Source organism: Salvelinus alpinus, chromosome 26 (genome assembly GCF_045679555.1).
Source record: "Salvelinus alpinus chromosome 26, SLU_Salpinus.1, whole genome shotgun sequence".
Lineage (NCBI taxonomy): Eukaryota > Metazoa > Chordata > Actinopteri > Salmoniformes > Salmonidae > Salvelinus > Salvelinus alpinus.
This window is the reverse complement of record NC_092111.1, coordinates 36896804-36916121: the sequence shown is the minus strand read 5'-3', so window position 1 is coordinate 36916121 and position 19318 is coordinate 36896804. Positions and strand designations below refer to the sequence as shown.

The 19318-nt window shown below is 43.1% G+C and overlaps 1 protein-coding gene across 2 annotated transcripts in view; it reads right to left on the bottom strand.

Annotated features, from left to right (window-relative positions):
* Nucleotides 1-329: 329 nt before the first annotated feature.
* LOC139555255 (four and a half LIM domains protein 3-like) overlaps nt 330-19318 on the bottom strand; it is a 39533-nt gene continuing 20544 nt past the window's right edge. Inside the window, exons 2-6 of one of the 2 annotated variants that reach the window (XM_071368904.1) lie at nt 8948-9127; nt 6125-6299; nt 2901-3070; nt 2562-2748; nt 330-2075 (exon numbers count right to left, since the gene is read on the bottom strand). In XM_071368904.1, the coding sequence (XP_071225005.1) occupies nt 1915-2075; nt 2562-2748; nt 2901-3070; nt 6125-6299; nt 8948-9103 (849 nt within the window). In that variant the 5' untranslated portion in view covers nt 9104-9127 and the 3' untranslated portion in view covers nt 330-1914. The remainder of the gene's footprint in view (nt 2076-2561; nt 2749-2900; nt 3071-6124; nt 6300-8947; nt 9128-19318) is intronic. The other variant, XM_071368905.1, reaches the window with a different exon arrangement.

The window sequence follows — 19318 nt, the reverse complement described above, 5'->3', positions numbered from 1 at the left end:
CACTGGACACCACCCTGGCCTGGCATCACATTGGCACCGCCACCCTGGCATCACATTGGCACCGCCACCCTGGCATCACATTGGCACCGCCCCCCTGGCATCACATTGGCACCGCCCCCCTGGCATCACATTGGCACCGCCACCCTGGCATCACATTGGCACCGCCACCCTGGCATCACATTGGCATCACATTGGCACCGCCACCCTGGCATGACCATTGTAAAAATGATCAAATCTGTTCACACCAGGGGTTAAGTAAGGAAAGTATTCATGTGTTATGTACGCAGTAGTCCAAAGGCTGTTCTCATTGGAAGACAACACACCTCAAAGAAGCCTTATAAAGTCTTTATTTTGGCCCAACTTTTCTGACCCAATGGTGTTATTATTACAGTACATACTGGATTGGTTTAGAGTTGTAATATTACTGGTTACAGCAAACAGAGGAAAGAAAGTTATAAAAGAATACAAACAATTATAATTGACAAGCTGAGCCCTTATTACATTTGAATACTGTTTGATACTTTTTGATATAGCTGCAATAAAATACAGCTGTTAAGACACTATTTAGTTCAGACTGTGTGTGAGTCATTAATGCCATATTTCAGCAGAGCTCAGGTCAGCTGCATCAATATGTAAGCTCCTTTGGGATACGAATAGTTCATGTGTTCTTAGAAGTGATATAGCGCCTCCTGTGGCGGGCCGGGCGCATTGCACGCTGACACAGTCCCCAGGTGTACAGTGTTTCCTCCGACACATTGGTGCGGCTGGCTTCTGGGTTGTGGGCATTGTGTCAAGAAGCAGTGCGGCTTGGTTAGGTTGTGTTTCGGAGGACGCACGGCTCTCGACCTTCGTCTTTGCAGCGTTGAGACAAGACTGTAACTACCACTTGGATACCACGAAATTGGGAAGAAAAAGGGGTAAAAAATATTTGGGGTAAAAAATAAGTGTTTACATTATAAATATATTTCAATGTGCTTTTTATGTTTGAAAATCAGTTTAACAACATAGACGTACATGCAACACTGAAAAAATGTGTATTATATATTTTAAGATATATACAGTACCAGTCAAAAGTTTGGACACACCTACTCATTCAAGGGTTTTTCTTTATTTTTTATTATTTTCTACTTTGTAGAGTAATAGTGAAGACATCAAAACTATGAAATAACACATGGAATCATGTAGTAAACAAAAAAGTGTTAAACAAATCTAAATATATTTTATATATTTGAGATTCTTCAAAGTAGCCACACTTTGCCTTGATGACAGCTTTGCACACTCCTGGCATTCTCTCAACCAGCTTCAATAGGTAGTCATCTGGAATGCATATCAATTAACAGGTGTGCCTTGTTAAAGTTACTTTGTGGAACACAAATATGTGTTCCACAAAGTTCATTTGTGGAACACAAAACACCTTGTCACAACACAACTGATTGGCTCAAATGCATTAAGGAAAGAAGTTCCACAAATTAACTTTAACAAGGCACACCTGTTAATTGATATGCATTCCAGGTGACTACCTCTTGAAGCTGGTTGAGAGAATGCCAAGAGTGTACAATGCTGTCATCAAGGTAAAGGGTGGCTACTTTGAAGAATCTCAAATATGAAATATTTTGATTTGTTAATTCCATATGTGTTATTTCAGTTTTGATGTCTTCACTATTATTCTACAATGTATAAAATAGTAAAAATAAAGAAAAACCCTTGAATGAGTAGGTGTGTCCAAACGTTTGACTGGTACTGTATGTATTTAGGGTGATGTAGTATTAAATATAGGTTGAGGTTTAGAGGCTCTCTTAACTGTACGATAGGTGGTCATGGTGGTCATGTCACCGCTGTGTGTTACAAACAGGATAGCTATAACTGTACATTTGTGATTGGTCAGGCACAGTTGAAGGAGAGAGACAGCGATTCTCATTGGTCTTCTTGGTCGTTGTTGCAGTCTCCGCAAAGGATCTGGTCCCGGTCAGGGAAGAAGCCGGACCCAACCAGAGAAACAGAGCAGTGGGAGCACTTGAAGCAGGGCTGGTGCCACTGCCGATCCTGGAAAGAAACGTATTTCCCCTCGCCAAACCCTGGAGGGAAAAAAACACTTAGCATGTATAGTAGCATATGAGTATGTCCCAAATGGCACCCTATTTCCAATATAGTGCACTACTTTTGACCAGCGTCCTATGGGCCCTGGTCAAAAGTAGTGCACTAAAAAGGGAATAGGATGCCATGTGGGACGTAGCCTATGTCTACATAGAGAACTTTGACTCTCACCTGGATTGACAGGTGTGCAGTAAGAAATGACATTCTGAACATTAAGTCATGTAGGTAATTCTGTGGTTGGCTGCAATACCAGTCCTGAACATCTGTGTTCAATTGTAACACTGGCATTCTAAACAGCCACAGGCTCTACCTGTATATTTCCAGTATGTCTGTGCTCTGGCATGCAGGACGTCTTTGCCTAGGCTGGTACTTAGTGCCACGGTGTAAGTGCAGTATTTAGGGAATAGGGTGTCGTTTGAGTGTTTCAAATCAACCCATATTATCTAGTGAAATGGAGAAGACATGACCTGTGATGGGCGAGTTACAGGAGGCACACTTCTGTGCGTAGAGGCTGCTGAAGCACTTGACGCAGTAGGGCGTGTCTCCCTGGGAGGTGAAGGGCTGGCCCGCCAGTGGGCTCTTACAGCCCGTGCACACCAAACACTCCTTGTGCCACGTCTCATCTTTGTAGCTGACGCCCCCTGTCGCCAGCGCCTACGCAGGATACATACGCAGGATACATACCCATCAACCTTACCGACTTGATCTGACAAAGTGGTTTCACAAGAAACCGATCTACTACCGTGAGAACGTCAATAACAGTGACAGGGAGAGGATAATGTTGATTCGAGGAGACCCTGGTTCACCTTTTTGCAGCGGCTGCATCGCGGGGTAAACCTGCCCTCGTAGCAGGGTACACAGTAGTAGTCGTCTTTGTCGGGGATGAAGGACTGGCCACCGATGGGCTTCTCACAGCCATGGCACACAAAGCAGTCCTCGTGCCAAGCAGAACCCCCATACTCCAACTTCTTTGAGCCTGCCAGAGGGAGAAAGAGAAGGGGAGAGAGAGAGGGGGAGGGGAGAGACGGAGAGAGAGAGATGGAAAGATAGAGAGACAGAGACAGACACAGAGATTGAGACTGAGACAGAGACTGAGACAGAGACAGAGACTGAGATTGAGACAGATTGAGATTGAGACAGAGATTGAGACACAGACAGGTTTGGTATAATTCACACTGTCTGCAAGAGTCATCACCTGTGTAGTCATCACAACTACAGGTTTGTGTGCCATGTCAGCCACTTGAGTTCCGGGTTACAATGTCAAACCTCAGTATGCGTAATCTCCTAGTTCTGACACCTACTGCTATAGCTGGTTCTGACCTTACTACTGATAAATGGATTTGTTTTTTATGTCCGTAGTTTTCTTTCTGCTTGCATTTTGGATTTATATTATGACGTGTATTTTTTGTATTTTTTTGTAATTCAGGGCTCATATACTATGTTCTCAGTATGACTATCTGACAAAATCAAGGTTAAATAAAGGTAATCATTTTTTTTAACCAAACCAGATAATTCAGTAAAACCTGAACCTGTTTGTACACAGACACAATATACCTCCCAGTCATCTCTGATAACATAAAGCCATCCATCCCTAACTTGCTGTAACACCATCCATCCCTAACTTGCTGTAACACCATCCATCCCTAACTTGCTGTAACACCATCCATCCATCCCTAACTTGCTGTAACACCATCCATCCATCCATCCCTAACTTGCTGTAACACCATCCATCCCTAACTTGCTGTAACACCATCCATCCCTAACTTGCTGTAACACCATCCATCCCTAACTTGCTGTAACACCATCCATCCCTAACTTGCTGTAACACCATCCATCCCTAACTTGCTGTAACACCATCCATCCATCCATCCATCCCTAACTTACTGTAACACCATCCATCCCTAACTTGCTGTAACACCATCCATCCCTAACTTGCTGTAACACCATCCATCCCTAACTTGCTGTAACACCATCCATCCCTAACTTGCTGTAACACCATCCATCCCTAACTTGCTGTAACACCATCCATCCCTAACTTGCTGTAACACCATCCATCCCTGACTTGCTGTAACACCATCCATCCCTGACTTGCTGTAACACCATCCATCCCTGACTTGCTGTAACACCATCCAGTCTGACTTGCTGTAACACCATCCATCCATCCATCCCTAACTTGCTGTAACACCATCCATCCCTAACTTGCTGTAACACCATCCATCCCTAACTTGCTGTAACACCATCCATCCCTAACTTGCTGTAACACCATCCATCCCTAACTTGCTGTAACACCATCCAGTCTGACTTGCTGTAACACCATCCAGTCTGACTTGCTGTAACACCATCCAGTCTGACTTGCTGTAACACCATCCAGTCTGACTTGCTGTAACACCATCCAGTCTGACTTGCTGTAACACCATCCAGTCTGACTTGCTGTAACACCATCCAGTCTGACTTGCTTGTAACACCATCCAGTCTGACTTGCTGTAACACCATCCAGTCTGACTTGCTGTAACACCATCCCGTCTGACTTGCTATAACACCATCCAGTCTGATTTGCTGTAACACCATCCAGTCTGATTTGCTGTAACACCATCCAGTCCTGACTTGCTGTAACACCATCCCGTCAGACTTGCTGTAACACCATCCAGTCTGACTTGCTATAACACCATCCAGTCTGATTTGCTGTAACACCATCCAGTCTGACTTGCTGTAACACCATCCAGTCTGACTTGCTGTAACACCATCCAGTCTGACTTGCTGTAACACCATCCAGTCTGACTTGCTGTAACACCATCCAGTCTGACTTGCTGTAACACCATCCAGTCTGACTTGCTGTAACACCATCCAGTCTGACTTGCTGTAACACCATCCAGTCTGACTTGCTGTAACACCATCCAGTCTGACTTGCTGTAACACCATCCAGTCTGATTTGCTGTAACACCATCCAGTCTGACTTGCTGTAACACCATCCAGTCTGATTTGCTGTAACACCATCCAGTCTGACTTGCTGTAACACCATCCAGTCTGATTTGCTGTAACACCATCCAGTCTGACTTGCTGTAACACCATCCAGTCTGATTTGCTGTAACACCATCCAGTCTGACTTGCTGTAACACCATCCAAACATCCAGTAATATTATTCATACTATATTCAACCTTCTGACTTTAAGCGTCTCCCACAAATAAACACTTCCTCCAAGTAGGTAATAAAAGTAGCCAAAATAAACAGCGAGCCATGCCTATGAAAATGAACATCAGATCTCTTAATCATTGCCTTTGTTTTACGAGCTTTGGGAACTGAAATGCGCCCGTGGGGGAGGTCGGCCAGTGCAATCGCAATTGGCTGCATTTTTAAGAGGGGCGAGGGGGCAGTGTAGTGTTTAACTGCGTTAGACCACAGAAACGAGCCAAAACGACTACTCAGTGCTCAGTTGCACAGAAACTGTGGAGAAATAACCCCCAACCTGCCCTGTCCAGATTGAATCCTGTGTCATTTCCAGCCCCTGCTGGTGGTGTAACGCTGCCATGCCGTCACAAAGACCGTTGGGCCAGAAGTCAACTGAGAGGTACTTTCAGTCAAGTGAGCAGACAATCACACTCACATCTAAGCTGTGTCACACCCAGCTCAACCACAAAAATACATTAGACTGAGTCCCAAATGGCACCCTATTCCCTATGTAGGGCACCACTTCTGACCAGTCCCATACGGCTATGCCTTCCGCGACTGCTTGTGAAAACTCCTATGTCTATAGTTGCGTGACGTTGACTGAGACAGAGCTGCTTACTCAATAGTCATGACAGTGGTTAAACGCCTGTCAGTGATAGGTGTGAGAACAGCAGTTGAGTAACTGAGGCCAAAGCAGGCCATTTTTTATGCCACGGCAACTATGATGGATAGGTAACCAGAGCAGCGCAGTACAGCTCGGCTCAGCTCAGTAGGGCGAAAGGGTGTTTGTCATGTATCCCCGCAAGTTTTTGGGGAGTTTCGATGTTTCTGCTACTCAAGGGAAGCAGTAGCAGGTGTGGGTACCTGGCATGACGGTCTTGTCGCAGGCCACACACTTGGACGAGAACTCATTGCGGTAGCAGTCGTTGCACAGCAGCGCCTCCTCCTGGCTGGTGAAGGGCTCGTCCGCCAGCGAGCGGTCACAGCGGAAACAACTGAAACAGTGTTCGTGGTAGTGGCTGTCCTCGTAGAACAGCTCCTGGAGAGGGAGAAAGGTAATTACTGGTAATTACTGATGGGAAACTCAGCAGTAACATTTTCGGCAGTTAAATGCAACAACAAAACACATTATTTATAAAAAAAAGCAAACATTCATTCGTTTTTTTTTTAACACTGTAAACAAATACTATAATTTGTTTACAAGCATGATAGCTGTACTTTTAGTTTATGGTTGATGCAGCTTGTTGGCCATTAGCCAATCAGCATTTCTCAATGAGTTCAAAGCATGTGAATGCATCCAACTGGTATTTGTGACTTTACAACTGGTAATTAACACCTTCCTACTTGGTCATGAACACAGCATTATAATCCGTAAAATTGGGATTGAAAGACCATTCACATCAGTTGTGGCTGGTGGGCAGAGATATAGGAGGTCGGGCTCATTCTAATAGCTGGAATGGAATGAATTGAAAGGTATCAAACACATGGTAACCATTTTGATGTGGTCCATACCTTTCCATTCCATTAAAATGAGCCCGTCCTTCTATATCTCTGCACACCAGCCTCCTCTGATTCACATTCATAATTTATGTTAATCTGACAAGGAGCTAGATTAGATCAATTAACAAGGAGCTAGATTAAAAAGGAGCTAGATTAGATCTGCTAACAAGGAGCTAGATCAGATCTGTTAACAAGGAGCTAGATCAGATCTGTTAACAAGGAGCTAGATCAGATCTGTTAACAAGGAGCTAGATCAGATCTGTTAACAAGGAGCTAGATCAGATCTGTTAACAAGGAGCTAGATCAGATCTGTTAACAAGGAGCTAGATTAGATCTGTTAACAAGGAGCTAGATTAGATCTGTTAACAAGGAGCTAGATTAGATCTGTTAACAAGGAGCTAGATCAGATCTGTTAACAAGGAGCTAGATTAACAAGGAGCTAGATCAGATCTGTTAACAAGGAGCTAGATCAGATCTGTTAACAAGGAGCTAGATCAGATTTGTTAACAAGGAGCTAGATCAGATCTGTTAACAAGGAGCTAGATCAGATCTGTTAGCAAGGAGCTAGACTAACAAGGAGCTAGATCAGATCTGTTAACAAGGAGCTAGATTAACAAGGAGCTAGATCAGATCTGTTAACAAGGAGCTAGATCAGATTTGTTAACAAGGAGCTAGATCAGATCTGTTAACAAGGAGCTAGATCAGATCTGTTAGCAAGGAGCTAGACTAACAAGGAGCTAGATTAGATCTGTTAACAAGGAGCTAGATCAGATCTGTTAACAAGGAGCTAGATTAGATCTGCTAACAAGGAGTTAGATTAGATCTGTTAACAAGGAGCTAGATCAGATATGTTAACAAGGAGCTAGATTAGATCTGCTAACAAGGAGCTAGATTAGATCTGTTAACAAGGAGCTAGATTAGATCTGCTAACAAGGAGCTAGATTAGATCTGTTAACAAGGAGCTAGATCAGATCTGTTAACAAGGAGCTAGATTAGATCTAGATCAGATCTGTTAACAAGGAGCTAGATCAGATCTGTTAACAAGGAGCTGGATCAGATCTGCTAACAAGGAGCTAGATTCGATCTGTTAACAAGGAGCTAGATCAGATCTGTTAACAAGGAGCTAGATTAGATCTAGATCAGATCTGTTAACAAGGAGCTAGATCAGATCTGTTAACAAGGAGCTGGATCAGATCTGTTAACAAGGAGCTAGATCAGATCTGTTAACAAGGAGCTAGATCAGATCTGTTAACAAGGAGCTAGATCAGATCTGTTAACAAGGAGCTAGATTAAGAAGGAGCTAGATCAGATCTGTTAACAAGGAGCTAGATTAAGAAGGAGCTAGATTAGATCTGTTAACAAGGAGCTAGATTAGATCTGTTAACAAGGAGCTAGATCAGATCTGTTAACAAGGAGGTTTTACGGCATAACTCTAACTTCAATATAAACCATTTGAGTAAATATTGAAACAGTGCCCATGACCACCACTTTAATTCCAGGTCAACCGTAGTGCAAGCAAACACTGTTAACACACATTGCATGATTAATGTCTCACATTATGTTCTGGGTGAAAACTATATATAAAAATTATTAGATCTAACACACGCGTAGGTTTTTACAGAACCACTACAGGCAATGGGACAGAGAAGGATGAGTGCTGTGAGTTTTGTGTGGAGGAGGATGAGGGCCAAAGCTAACAGAGCCTTGATTTACTGCGAGCCCCTCCAAAGGGAATCTATAACTCAGGAGTCACCCGTGGCGCCTAAGGGTGTTCCCTCCAGCTCTGTGTTTTCATTTGACTCTAACTAAAAGGCCTTAATGTCTGGCTGGAGGAACTCAAAGGGGATTTGCAGACGTCTTGGTATTCGACAAAGAGCAGGAAAGTTATGTTTTCCAAAAACTCCATCTGCTCTTTAGAATCCACTTTAGATAACCACAAGGGCAAGGACAAACACACACACAAGTGAAAATCTCAGAGGAGACCGCACATAGACAGAAGTGTAGACAGAAAACAGAAAACACCCACTAGCCACAAGTAAACACACACACACACACACACACACACACACACACACACACACACACACACACACACACACACACACACACACACACACACACACACACACACACACACACACACACACACACACACACACACACACACAGGCCCTTGTATATGCTTACCCGTGCGTTGTGTGCGATGAGCTCCTTGCACTTCTGACATGTGTTGGCATACAGGCGGTCATAGCAGGGAATGCAGTGGGGAACGTCCTCCACCTGAATGTATTTGCGTCCGTACAGGGACTCCTTGCACTCGCCACAGTCAAAACGGTCACTCATGTTGTCTTATCCCTGATTCACCTCCTGAAGTCAAACATCACAACCACAGTGAAGGGGTGTTAGCTGAGAGAAGGAGAGGAATAAGAACAGCACTGTGAACATGTGAGGGCGGAGGGAGTAGAGAGTAAAGGAGAGGGGGGCGAGAGAGAGAGGGACAGAGGGGAAAGAGAGAGGGAAGGAGGGGGGAGTGACATGTTGATTTTGTCCCCCCACACCAGAAGCAATCAGAACAACTAGGTTGAAATATCAAAACGAACTCTGAACCAATTATATTAATTTGAGGACAGGTCGATAAACAAACATTTATGGCAATTTAGCTAGCTAGCTTGCTGAAATGCACAATATCCTCTACTCTGACAATTAATCCACAGATAAACGGGTAAACTGAGTTTTAGGAGATGGGAGTTAGAGAGAAAGAGGGAGAGAGAGAACGAGGGAGAGAAAGAGGGAGAGAGAGAGAGAAAGAGGGAGAGAGAAAGAGGGAGAGAGAGAAAGAGAGAAAGAGGGAGAAAGAGAGAGAAAGAGAAAGAGGGAGAGAGAGAGAGAGAGAAAGAGAGAGAAAGAGGGAGAGAGAGAAAGACAGAGAGAGAGAGAGAGAAAGAAAGAGGGTGAAAGAGAGATAGAGAAAGAGGGTGAAAGAGAGATAGAGAACGAGGGTGAAAGAGAGAGAGAGAAAGAGGGTGAAAGAGAGAGAGAGAGACACAAACGCAGAACAATGCCAAATTCATGAGAATTGAAGAGAATTGACATGAGTGTTGAATGGATTAGAAAAAGCTATAAGGGACAATCAAAATCCATTGGACTACCCAATTACTGACCAGGAGCGCTATAAGAAACTTCAGGCTCTCAAATTTAAAAAAGCATGCGGACCTGATGGCATCCTAAATGAGATGCTCAAACTCACTAGTGCAAAATTTCAATTGGCTCTATTAAAACTGTTTAATTTGATCCTGAGTGTAGGTTATTTCCCTGACATCTGGAATCAAGGACTCATAACCCCAATCTTTAAAAACGGAGACAAATTTGACCCTAACAATTCCAGAGGCATTTGTGTGAACAGTAACCTGGGGAAGGTTTCTGTAGTATTATAAATGTAAGAGTTCTAAACTTCCTTAATAAGCACAATGTCTTGAGTAAAAGCCAAATTGGATTCATACCAAAACATCGCACAACTGATCATATTTACACCCTACACACCCTGATAGATAAACATGTCCACCAAAATAATACCAAAATATACACATGCTTTATCGACTTCCAAAAAGCATTTGATTCTATTTGGCATACAGGACTGTTCTACAAAGTTATGGAAAGTGGTGTAGGGGGTAAAACATATGACATAATTAAATCAATGTATACTGGCAATACGTGCAGCATTAAAATTGGCAAGAAAAGAACAGAATTCTTTAACCAGGGGCGGGGCCTTCGTCAGGGTTGTAATCTGAGCCCTGCACTCTTCAATATTTACATCAACGAATTGGCCACTATTCTAGAAAAATTCTAGAAAAATCCTCAGCCCCTGGTGTTAGTCTCCACAATTCAGAGGTTAAATGCCTACTCTTCGCAGATGACCTATGCCTGCTGTCACCCACAGCACATGGCCTACAGCAGAGCCTGGACCTGCTAGAGCAGTACTGCCAGACCTGGGCCCTGGCAGTAAACCCCAAAAATACTACTGATACTACTGATTTTCAAGAGAAGATCCAGATCTCAGGGAATTAGACCAAAGTTCTCAATTGGTACAAACTATATAGAGTACTGCACACACTACAATTACTTAGGTTTAAAAATAAGCTCAACTGGACACCTTAATGAGGCAGTGAATGAACTGAGAGAGAAAGCACGCAGGGCATTCTACGCCATTAAAAAGCTAATTCAAATTGAAATACCTATTAAAATTTTGCTAAAACTAATTGAATATGTCATTGAACCAATTGCACTTTATGGCAGCGAGTTGTGGGGTCCACTTGCAAAACAAGATTTCATCAAATGGGACAAACACCCCATTGAAACCCTGCATGCAGAGTTCTGTAAGATTATCCTACATGTCCAGAGGAAAACTACAAACAATGCATGCAGGGCAGAATTAGGCAAATATCCACTAATAATAAAAACTCAAAAAATAGCAATTAAGTTTGGGAAATATCTAAAATACAGTGACCCCCTCTCATATCACTACCAAGCCCTGCAATGCCAAGAGCTGAGCAAAGAAAAGAGTCCCCTCATCCAGCTGGTCCTGGGGCTGAGTTCACAAACCTGTTATACTAACACACTGAAGCCTCAGGACCAGAACATCCAATCAATCAGTATAAACCAAATTACAACACAGTCAAAACAAAACTACATTGCTTATTGGGAAACACAAGCACAAACACAAAGCAAAATGCAGTGCTATCTGGCCCTAAATCGACAGTACACTGTGGCTAAATATTTGACCATGGTTACTGATCAAAACCTTAGAAAAACCTTGACAAAGTACAGGCTCAGTGAGCACAGCCTTGCCATTGAGAAGGGTAGACACAGGAAAACCTGGCTCCCTGTAGAGGAAAGGCTGTGCAACCACTGCACAACAGCAGAACCTGAGACGGAGCTGCATTTCCTGACAAAATGTCAAAAATATAAAACAATTAGAGAGTGTAATTTCCCCAAATTTGAGGTTTCAATGACCTTTCTGATGAGAGTAGGCTACCCGTCCTGTTGGGGGAGGACGCAGAGAGCTGTGGGTTGGCAGCGCACTACATTGCTGCCTGCCATAAGTTGAGGGACAGTGTCTGACAGACCAATCAACCTGCACATGCACTCTACTGTATGCTTATTGTTATTGTTGAATCTATGGTTATTTTGACACTTGGTTATTGTTGTTACTGTTGTCCCGTTGACAATTTTGATTCTCATTTTTATATTGTAAATATCCAAAATAAGCTTTGGCAATATGTACATTGTTACGTCATGCCAATAAAGCAAATTGAATTGAATTGAATTGAGAGAGGGAAGGAGAGAGAAGGAAGGAGAGAGAGGGAAGGAGAGAGAGGGAAGGAGAGAGAGAAAGAGAAAGAGAGAGGGAAGGAGAGAGAAGGAAGGAGAGAGAGGGAAGGAGAGAGAAAGAGAAACAGAAAGAGAGAGAAAGAGAATTAGAGTGTCATTTCCCCAAATTTGAAACCCTTATTCAAGGTTTCAAAGACCTCTCTGATGAGAGTAAGCTACCCGTCCTGTCGAGGGAGGACGCAGAGAGCTGTGGGTTGGCAGCGCACTACATTGCTGCCTGCCATAAGTTGAGGGACAGTGTCTGACAGACCAATCAACCTGCACATGTACTCTACTGTATGCTTATTGTTATTGTTGAATCTATGGTTATTTTGACACTTGGTTATTGTTGTTACTGTTGTCCCGTTGACAATTTTGATTCTCATAATTTTTCATATTGTAAATATCCAAAGTAAGCTTTGGCAAAATGTACATTGTTACGTCATGCCAATAAAGCAAATTTAATTGAATTGAAAATTGAGAGAGAGAAGGAAGGAGAGAGAGGGAAGGAGAGAGAAAGAGAGAGACAGCGAGAGAGAGAGAGAGAGCGAGAGAGAAGGAAGGAGAGAGAAGGAGAGCCAGCAGATACAGGGGAAATGAGTTAGAGAGGGGGGGAGAGAGGGATGGAGAGAGAGAGAGGGAGAGCAAGAGAGGGAAGGAGAGAGAGAGAGAGAGAGAGAGAGAGAGAGAGAGAGAGAGAGAGAGAGAGAGAGAGAGAGAGAGAGAGAGAGAGAGAGAGAGAGAGAGCCAGCAGATACAGGGGAAATTAGTTAGAGGGGGGAGAGAGAGAGAGAGAAGTAGAGAAGTAGAGAGAAATAGAGATAGACAGAGCAGATACAGGGGAAATGAAGGCCTATTAACTTTTATTGCTCTCTGATTAGAGATGAAGATAGAGAATAGAGGTTTTAATGGGATTGAACTGTCACACAATCTAGTAATGTTTGTTTTGTTATCAAAAAGAAAGCCATTTGGATCTGTGATTAACAGGAACCCTGAGAACATGAAAACAAATGATGCGAGAGAGAGAGAGAGAGAGAGAGAGAGAGAGAGAGAGAGAGAGAGAGAGAGAGAGAGAGAGAGAGAGAGAGAGAGAGAGAGAGAGAGAGAGAGAGAGAGAGAGAGAGAGAGAGAGAGAGAGAGAGAGAGAGGGATATGCGTCAACAGCAACCTTGGGAAAATCCTCTGCATTATCATTAACAGCAGACTCGTACATTTCCTCAGTGAAAACAATGTACTGAGCAAATGTCAAATTGGCTTTTTACCAAATTACCATACGACAGACCATGTATTCGCCCTGCCACTCTAATTGACAAACATACAAACCAACACAAAGGCAAATTGGCACGAGGGCCTGCTATACAAATTGACGGAAAGTGGTGTTGGGGGAAAAACATACCACATTATAAAATCCATGTACACAAACAACAAGTGTGCGGTTAAAATTGGCAAAAAACACACACATTTCTTTCCACAGGACCATGGGGTGAGACAGGGAAGCAGCTTAAGACCCACCCTCTTCAACATATACAGTGGGGAGAACAAGTATTTGATACACTGACGATTTTGCAGGTTTTCCTACTTACAAAGCATGTAGAGGTCTGTAATTTTTATCATAGGTACACTTCAACTGTGAGAGAAGGAATCTAAAACAAAAATCCAGAAAATCACATTGTATGATTTTTAAGTAATTAATTTGCATTTTATTGCTGACAAAGCATGTAGAGGTCTGTAATTTTTATCACAGGTACACTTCAACTGTGAGAGAAGGAATCTAAACAAAAATCTCAGAAAATCACATTGTATGATTTTTAAGTAATTAATCCTGCATTCTCCACTGCATGACCTAAGTATTTAACTGCACCTGTTTGAACTCGTTACCAGTAAGAATTCCGGCTCTCACAGACCTGTTAGTTTTTCTTTAAGAAGCCCTCCTGTTCTCCACTCATTACCTGTATTAACTGCACCTGTTTGAACTCGTTACCTGTATAAAAGACACCTGTCCACACACTCAATCAAACAGACTCCAACCTCTCCACAATGGCCAAGACCAGAGAGCTGTGTAAGGACATCAGGGATAAAATTGTAGACCTGCACAAGGCTGGGATGGGCTACAGGACAATAGGCAAGCAGCTTGGAGAGAAGGCAACAACTGTTGGCGCAATTATTAGAAAATGGAAGAAGTTCAAGATGACGGTCAATCACCCTCGGTCTGGGGCTCCATGCAAGATCTCACCTCGTGGGGCATCAATGATCATGAGGAATGTGAGGGATCAGCCCAGAACTACACGGCAGGACCTGGTCAATGACCTGAAGAGAGCTGGGACCACAGTCTCAAAGAAAACCATTAGTAACACACTACGCCGTCATGGATTAAAATCCTGCAGCGCACGCAAGGTCCCCCTGCTCAAGCCAGCGCATGTCCAGGCCCGTCTGAAGTTTGCCAATGACCATCTGGATGATCCAGAGGAGGAATGGGAGAAGGTCATGTGGTCTGATGAGACAAAAATAGAGCTTTTTGCTCTAAACTCCACTCGCCGTGTTTGGAGGAATAGAAGGATGAGTACAACCCCAAGAACACCATCCCAACCGTGAAGCATGGAGGTGGAAACATCATTCTTTGGGGATGCTTTTCTGCAAAGGGGACAGGACGACTGCACCGTATTGAGGGGAGGATGGACGGGGCCATGTATCGCGAGATCTTGACCAACAACCTCCTTCCCTCAGTAAGAGCATTGAAGATGGGTCGTGGCTGGGTCTTCCAGCATGACAACGACCCGAAACACACAGCCAGGGCAACTAAGGAGTGGCTCCGTAAGAAGCATCTCAAGGTCCTGGAGTGGCCTAGCCAGTCTCCAGACCTGAACCCAATAGAAAATCTTTGGAGGGAGCCGAAAGTCCGTATTGCCCAGCGACAGCCCCGAAACCTGAAGGATCTGGAGAAGGTCTGTATGGAGGAGTGGGCCAAAATCCCTGCTGCAGTGTGTGCAAACCTGGTCAAGAACTACAGGAAACGTATGATCTCTGTAATTACAAACTAAGGTTTCTGTACCAAATATTAAGTTCTGCTTTTCTGATGTATCAAATACTTATGTCATGCAATAAAATGCAAATTAATTACTTAAAAATCATACAATGTGATTTTCTGGATTTTTGTTTTAGATTCCGTCTCTCACAGTTGAAGTGTACCTATGATAAAAATGACAGACCTCTACATGCTTTGTAAGTAGGAAAACCTGCAAAATCGGCAGTGTATCAAATACTTGTTCTCCCCACTGTATATAAACGAATTGGTGAGGGCACCAGAACAGTCTGCAGCACCCGGCCTCACCCTACTAGAATCTGAAGTCAAATGTCTACTGTTTGTTGATGATCTGGTGCTTCTGTCACCAACCAAGGAGGGAATACAACAGCACCTAGATCTTCTGCACAGATTCTGTCAGACCTGGGCCCTGACAGTGAATCTCGGTAAGACAAAAAAAATGGGGTTCCAAAAAAGGTCCAGTCGCCAGGACCACAAATACAAAATTCCATCTAGACACCGTTGCCCTAGAGCACACAAAAAAACTATACATACCTTGGCCTAAACATCAGCACCACAGGTAACTTCCACTAAGCTTTGAACGATCTGAGAGACAACGCAAGAAGGGCCTTCTATGCCATCAAAAGGAACATAACATTTGACATACCAATGAGGATCTGGCTAAATGTAATTATTTCGCTTCTATGGCCTATTTATTGCCTACCTCCCTACTCTTCTACATTTCCACACACTGTACACAGATTTTATTGTGTTATTTGAATGTACGTTTGTTTATGTGTAACTCTGTGTTGTTGTTTTTGTCGCACTGCTTTGCTTTATCTTGGCCAGGTTGCAGTTGTAAATGAGAACATGTTCTCAACTGGCCTACCTGGTTAAATAAAAGTGAAATATATATATATATATATATATATATATTAAATACTTGAATCAGTTATAGAACACATTGCCCTTTATGGTTGTGAGGTCTGTGGTCTGCTCACCATCCAAGGATTTACAAAATGGGACAAACACCAAATTAAGACTCTGCATGCAGAGTTTTGCTAAAATATCCTCTGTGTACAACGTAAAACACCAAATAATGCATGCAGTGCATTATTAGGCCAATACTGATAATGATCAAAATCCAGAAAAGTTCAATTCTATTAAATTCTATAACCACCTCAAAGAAAGCAAGTCCCATACCTTCCATAACAAAGCCATCACCTACAGAGAAAAAAACCTGGAGAAGAGCCCCGAAAGCAAGCAGGACAGCAACACAATTAGACCCAACCAAATCATGAGAAAACAAAAAGATAATTACTTGACACATTGGAAAGAATTAACAAAAAATAGAGCAAACTAGAATGCTATTTGGCCCTAAACAGAGAGTACACAGTGGCAGAATACCTGACCACTGTGACTGACCAAAACTTAAGGAAAGCTTTGACTATGTACAGACTCAGTGAGCATAGCCTTGCTATTGAGAAAGGCCGCCGAAGGCAGACCTGGTTCTCAAGAGAAGACAGGTTATGTGCACACTGCCCACAAAATGAGTTGGAAACTGAGCTGCACTTCCTAACCTCCTGCAAATGTATGACCATATTAGAGACACATATTTCCCTCAGATTACAGACCCACAAGGAATTTGAAAACAAATACAATTTTGATAAACTCCCATATCTACTAGATGAAATACCACAGTGTGCCATCACAGCAGCAAGATTTGTGACCTGTTGCCACAAGAAAAGGGCAACCAGTGAAGAACAAACACCATTGTAAATACAACCTATATTTAGTTAATTTATTTTCCCTTCTGTACTTGAACTATTTTCACATCATTACAACACTGTGTATCTACATAATGACATTTGCAATATCTTTATTATTTTGTAACTTTTGAGTGTAATGTTTACTGTACATTTTTTATTGTCTATTTCACTTGCTTTGGCAATGTAAACATATGTTTCCCATGACAATAAAGCCCCTTGAATTGAAATTTTGTGAGAGTCATTCCCATGGAAAAAGTAGAAACTAGAAATGTAGATTCTAGAAGTGTTGAAAGAGATCTATGCTAAGGAACACACTTGTATCCACGGAGAATGAGAAGAGGCTGAGTATCATCTTTCATGGAAGAGTTATGACCAATACCAAAGTAAAACAGTAATGATATGGTTTCCTCTTTTATGTCGTAGCTCCTCTGGTGAAAATGGTCAGCGTGTGCTTTTCTCTCCTCTCCTTATTGTAAGAAAAGCCCCTATGGCAGTTTGGCATTGAGAAAGAGCCACTAAATAATATGAATGGTTCTGAGCTGCCGGATGGTGTTTCAAAGGGTTGCTGGAGAGGGCACTTATCACGACTTCCGCCGAAGTCGGTCCCTCTCCTTGTTCGGGCGGCGTTCGGCGGTCGACGTCACCGGCTTTCTAGCCACCGCCGATCCACTTTTCATTTTCCATTTGTTCTGCCTTTGTCTTATCACACCTGGCTCCACTCAATCAATGACTTGTTTATTATTTAACCCTCTGTTCCCCATGTTGTATTTGTGAGTGATTGTTTGTTTTATTTTCGGTCCGTCGTGGTGGGCTCGTGATGTTGCTTTGTACTTTTGTCGTTTTGAGTAAAAGTACGTTGATTACTCATATTTGCTGTCCTGCACCTGACTCTCTACACCAGCTACACACAGGACCCTTACAGTACTGTTGTACCTTAAAGTAACTAAGGCAAACACTTAACACTATGGATAGGACAGGATGAACTGTAATGTCCCTGTGTGGAAAGTTGTCTTAGACACACATTACTGCTGTATACAAAAATAGACCGTGTACATTACACACTCAACATGATACATAGATGGCACGTTACCCACGTCTTACATATTGTTCATGTCTTGTAAAAACCAAATACATCATCCATATTGCACACTGAACTGACACATTCTGTTGGTGGCGTACTTCCACAGCTCAGCTTTACTGAATCCTGCTACGACCTCCAAGGCCCCTGAACTACCCTGGGAAACATTCATGTTCTTCCGTGTTCTAATCAGGTGATTGACATCTCATATGGCGAATGGGAAGGATGGGGTGGAAAACACCTGACAGCTCTACTGTACTGAGACAATCACAACACCATCCTACAAGTCTGTAGGGAGCTGCTAGAATATGTGACCCCAGGTCAAAAACCAATATGCAGAAACAGTTTGGGATAAATTGAAAACTTAAACATAACATGTGCTATAGACACAAACATCTGCCACAATAATCATATTACTTGTATTATTTTTTTTTTTAAACAAGCTCCTTATAAACTGCACAAGCACCAAAAACACTGTTGTTTTGACAAGTAGCAATAAATCACTGATATTTATCAGGTATTTGACCATGTCAAATACATGTACCCAATTAACAAAGGGACCGGGAACAGTCTGGGAAACGGAGAAGGGGTTGGATCTGTAGCTTTTCCTATGGAACAGGAAAGGCAGATAGGGTCCATTAGGATCCATATTGGCAACGTTACAAATGGCACCATATTCCCTTTATAGTAGTTCAAAGTAGTTCACCGCAGGAATTACATGACTGCCAGAATGTATCAAGAGTTGAGGTATCACCGAAACAATGTCAGGAACATGGCATTGACAGAGACTAAAGGCAGACACAAATGTTTCTCTTGGAAGTCGTTTTGTTTATAATATTTTCCCTCTTTTCGGGGCAAAGAATACCCTTGAACTGCTTTCAGAATGTCAAAAAGTGTGGAGCGAGGAGGAGGCGGTGGAGGAGGAGGTGGAGGAGAAGGTGGAGGAGGAGGTGGAGGAGGAGGAGGTGGAGGAGAAGGTGGAGGAGGAGGTGGAGGAGAAGGTGGAGGTGGAGGAGGAGGAGGAGGAGGTGGTGGGTTGTGGGGTCAGTGATGTGCAGCTGAGAAACAGACGGTGGGTTTTTAAAGTGGGAGTGAAGTGACGGCCCTGGGGGAGAAGGGTTCAACAGCTCCCACCGAGCAGACACGACTGACGCCACAGCCTTACAGGCTCCATGTCAAAGTGGTGACTGAACCCAGGAACAGGCTGCGTCCCAAATGGAAACCCTATTTCCTATATAGTGCACCCATTTTGAATCAGGGCCCATAGGGCTGTGGTCTAAAGTAGTGCACTATGTAGGGAATAGGGTGTAATTTGAGACGCACAA